The 4830-nt window shown below is 26.5% G+C and overlaps 1 protein-coding gene and 1 long non-coding RNA gene across 2 annotated transcripts in view; one reads left to right on the top strand and one right to left on the bottom strand.

The window, feature by feature from the left end:
- LOC106690391 (uncharacterized) overlaps positions 1–4437 on the bottom strand; it is an 11910-nt gene extending 7473 nt beyond the window's left edge. The window contains exons 1-2 of the long non-coding RNA XR_001344593.2: positions 4375–4437; positions 2432–2525 (exon numbers count right to left, since the gene is read on the bottom strand). This is a non-coding gene — a long non-coding RNA (uncharacterized lncRNA). The remainder of the gene's footprint in view (positions 1–2431; positions 2526–4374) is intronic.
- The window catches only part of LOC106690389 (FGGY carbohydrate kinase domain-containing protein), a 24268-nt gene continuing 20691 nt past the window's right edge, over positions 1254–4830 (top strand). Inside the window, exon 1 of the mRNA XM_024363676.2 lies at positions 1254–1595. Coding sequence (XP_024219444.2) covers positions 1407–1595 — 189 coding nt within the window. The 5' untranslated portion in view covers positions 1254–1406. The remainder of the gene's footprint in view (positions 1596–4830) is intronic.

Raw genomic sequence — 4830 nt, 5'->3', positions numbered from 1 at the left:
AATAAAATTATATAAGAATACAATTTTTTTATTAATTTCATTTTATGTATATTTTAGTGACACTTCTGCCTTTTTTTTATAACTTTGGCCATTTTCATACTTCTTTTCCTTACTTGTTCATCCCAATCATCTCGCTTGAATTCTTTTGTATTATAAACAAAACTCTGGAATTATTCATCAACATTTATTCTTTTTAGGGGTTTTAATCTTCAACATATTAATTAAAATTACACTTAAAAGTCAGAGTCAATAATAATAATTAATTGTAAAATAAAATATTAAACAGTGATTACTGAAAACATTTATATGTATAAATGTATTCTTATATAGTTTTATTTTTTACCATTGCAAATTTAATGAGGTATTAAAAATAATTTTGATTGATAATTAATAATTTTTGGATGAATCCCGCTAGAAAAAGATGCTACAATTATAAAGTTGTTCATAAAAAAATATATTAAAGTAAAAAAACAAAAAACTGAATTATATAAAAAAAAAAAATCCACTATTTTGAACAATGAAATCAGCTGAAGGTAATTACAAATTCTCAATCAATTCAGTAAAGTTTTTAAACTTTTTTTTTAAAGAATATTGGTTGAATATAAAATTAATAATTTTTATCAGGATTGTTTAAAAATTTTACCCTCATACAATACACATAGTTTTTTATTATAAAAAAAAAAATATTTTATCTATGTATTGATTGTGTCTAAATGTTCTGATTAAGAAAGAAATTTAGAACACTGCTTAAAAAAATGGCAAAATAAATACATGATTGTATAAAAATCTGGTCTGTTGATATTTTCTTTTTTTATATTTATCGTAATGTTGTTTATGTGTCCTGGCTTAAATTTAAAATTATGCTTTACTTATTAGTGTGGTGATATTTATTTCATATTTTTATTTATATGGAATATAATTTTAGAAACTGCCATATTCATAATGTAACTCGATTTATATATGTTTTTGTATTTGTCATTATTGTCCTATTATCTATATGTGTATCTCATAATTCTTAATTATCTATTTAAAAAAAAAAGGCCAAATATTATTTTCAATTACTAATATTACCTATGTGCCTTTGAAATTTGAAAACGTAATCAGACCATTTCATCATAATTGTTACCTTTTTAGATGTGTATATTTTATGCAACAAACAAATTTTTACATGTTAATAAAAATTATTTTATGATAAAATCCCTGTTGAATAAATTTTCCCTCACCTTTTTTCCTTTATGGTGAAAGTTTATTGATGTGACCTTGAACTGTGAGACCCAGTTCCATGCTGATAACAGTCTAATCTTTTTATGGAATGATTTAACAAATTATAATCCTAAAATGGTTTATCTTTATTATCCTCTTTGAAAAAAAAAATTCAGAAATTCAGATTCACTATTTTCTAAAACATGGCAGAAGCTGAATATTATTTTATCGGAGTCGATGTCGGTACCGGAAGTGTTCGTGCAGCTCTAGTAAATATCAATGGTAAAATATTAGCTGTAAAGGTAAAACCGATCAAGACTTGGAATCCCAAACCGGATTTCTATCAGCAGTCTTCAGAAGATATTTGGCAAAGTTGTTGTGAGGTTATAAAGGTGAGTAAGAAAAGGTTATAATGCCTGCTTCTTTCTTTCAAAAGCTTAATTGTTTGACTTATTATATTTGATAAAATAGAATAAAACAGAATCCATTTAAACATACTAAGCAAAAGTACAGATAATTGCATACAATCACACATTCACAATAAAAATGTTATTGTTGATTGTTTTATTGTTAACTGAGCCTCGGGGTACAAAAGTGGTATAAGTCATTCTCATCAAAATAAACAATCTCTCTATTGTCTAAAACAGTTTTTTATGATCACCATGTAATATTTTATTTTACCCTCTCAGGGAATTGAAAACTCTATTATATAAAAAAAGTTTCTAGTGATCACCATGTAGTAATATTTCCATTACTTATAACAGACTCAGACTCGACTGAGTACAAATATATAAATTATTTGAATCAACATACCTGGTGAGCCCATCAACAACGGACAGACACAAAATACAGACTACCCCTTCCCAAATAATCAAACTTCCTCAGGCCCCTCTTAAAATGTAATACCAGAATGCAGAAAAAGTGGCTACTTTCAACCCACACACCCATGGAGCTTAAAAGAAAAAACAAAAACATGTAATATTTTATTTTACTCTCTCAGTGAATTGAAACATTAAATCCTGAACCGTTGGAAAAGAAGAGGAGAGAAATGCTTTATTTAGCAATGCTTTTCATGATGCTTTAATGATTATCAATCAATCCATGATCGGACATATATACAATACATACATTTACATGATGTAAAAACAAATTTTTTATACTACCTTTTCCTTTTGCAATCAATAATTGTTTATACACTAAATACAATATATTTCAACTATGTTTTTACCCTATTTAACAATTTTATTCTATTTATTTGACAATTGTATTTTGCTTATTTCCCTTCTCTCATCCCTGCAGTGATCCGCAACCCACATTTCATCCTTTAAACAAATTAAAACAATTTATCATTAGATAGGAATATTAAAATAAATCAAAGACGCAGTAGACATAAATAAGTTGTAAAACACACATATATTTAAATAACAAAAAGTTAGTTAAAAGAAATGAGTAAATGAAAAAATTAAGTTAAAACACAAATAAGCTGGTCAAAAAGCTATAATTATAATATATATTTCATCATATTTATTACACTATATTGAAAAAAATAATACAATTTGAACTACAGAATACATGTAAATTACTGTTATATTATTTGTAAAATGGGGATTACCATTAAGTGGACAGGGGTTCCCCCCATATAATATAATTATTAGTTATTCAGTGCATTAATGTTAAATGCTTTTAAATTTGAGACACTCTTGTCATCAAACATGATAACTGAAAAAATTTAAGAATTTTACAATCTTTCTCATCAAGCCTTCAGCATCTAGGAGTCATATGATAATTTAACACCAATATTATTCCTTTAAAAAAATACAATTTTACTAAATATTATTTTAAAAATCTATGAAATCAGCCTAAAAGACTCCAGTGAAGTAAAAAAACTTCAATTCACAATGAATATAAGCTACCATGTTTTACGACCGCATGCTTCAATTTCGGATATGCTTGTGACTGACTAATTTTGAGAAAAAGCTTTAATTTCTTTATAAAAACATAATAGAACTTTCCCTTAAGTTTTGAGTATCTCAAAAAGTAACTTACACCACTTTTGCACTCAATAGCTCAATTGTTCTAAAGAAAATCATAATATATGTCTGAAGAGAAGATGTTTGGGAATATAGTCAGTGAAGAACTAATAAGTAAAATGTTATTTATTAGTACCAACATTTCGGGCCGGGAATTTCATTGCTAAGAAAAAGAAAACAAGATGATAAACATAATGATTAAAAGGAAGTTAAAGAATAACAGGAAACCTTTTAGTTTATAGTTGGCTTGTTACTTTAGTCTATACAAATAAACCTCATTATTTTTTTTTCAATGATATTTATTTTAACCAAAATGAAGATAAAAAACAAGAAAAATTATTTTATTTTTTATTAACTGGTTGCCAAGGAGATAGTTTAAGCCAGAATATTTTTATTGACTGGTCACCGGAATATTTTAATTATTATATTTAAGGAGACAGTTTAAGCTACAAAAATTTTATTGACTGGTTGCCAAGGAAATGGTTTTAAGTTGCATTTATAGGACTGGTTGCCAAGGAGAGGTTTTAAGCTATGTTATTTTTATTGACCTTTTGTTTGACTTCATAGGATTAAAGTGCTTTCTTCATATATTTTTACCCATCAGTGACATTTTGAAAAAAAAATGTGACATCACTTATTTTTCCTCTAATTACCTTTTTTTTTTTTTTTTTATTGGCTGGTTGCCAAGGAGATAGTTAAAGCCAGAATATTTTTATTGACTTTTCGCCAAGGGGACGGTTCAAGCCAGAATATTTTAATTATTATTAAGGGGGCAGTTTTAGCAACAATATTTTTATTTACTGCTTGCCATGGAAACAGTTTAGCAACAATATTTTTATGGATTAGTTGTCAAAATGAAGGCTGATTTTAATTTGTATTTCATTCAGTAAAATGAGCATAACTAGAAAAAGATCAGAACTGTAGGGAAAATATCAAAGAAAACAAAATAATAAAAATCAGACTAATATATAATTACATACATAATTAAAATCCTGAGAAAAGGGAAAAAGAAAATCATATGAAAGAATTAAATTAAAAAAGTTAAAAGAACTTTTAGTTCTTTAATTATGTTATTTCACTTACATATTTTCAAGCTTCTTATAATTGTGTTATTAAGTAAAATAATTAAATTATAACTTACTTAAAGTTCAATATGTTTTGTTTAGTACTACATTGAGGGTGCCATATAATAAATCTCTGATGAACAGATAAGATAAGAGAGGGCAAGGTTTCACGCTACTGCAAATAAATTTTTTGTTTATATAGTGAATTAATATAAAATATAAAGGAACATACAGAAAAAATAGGTGATGCCACATTCTTTTTTTTAAACTGAGTTATTGATTGATAAAAATAAGTCAAGGAAAGCAGTTTATTCCTGAGGTCAATAAAAATAATATAGCATAATAAACCCTCTCCTTGGCAACCAGACCATCAAAATGTTGTAGCTTAAACCACCTCCTTAGCAACCAGTCATCAAAAATATTGTATCTTAAACTATCTCCTTAACAATAATAATTAAAATAATCTGGTTTGAACCGTCTCCTCAGCAACCAGTCAATAAAAATATTCTGGCCTAAACCATCCCCTTAGCAAC

The sequence above is a fragment of the Halyomorpha halys genome, unplaced genomic scaffold, assembly GCF_000696795.3.
Source record: "Halyomorpha halys isolate HHAL.00 unplaced genomic scaffold, Hhal_1.1 Scaffold1698.1, whole genome shotgun sequence".
Taxonomy (NCBI): domain Eukaryota; kingdom Metazoa; phylum Arthropoda; class Insecta; order Hemiptera; family Pentatomidae; genus Halyomorpha; species Halyomorpha halys.
This window is presented reverse-complemented; position numbering and strand designations above follow the sequence as displayed.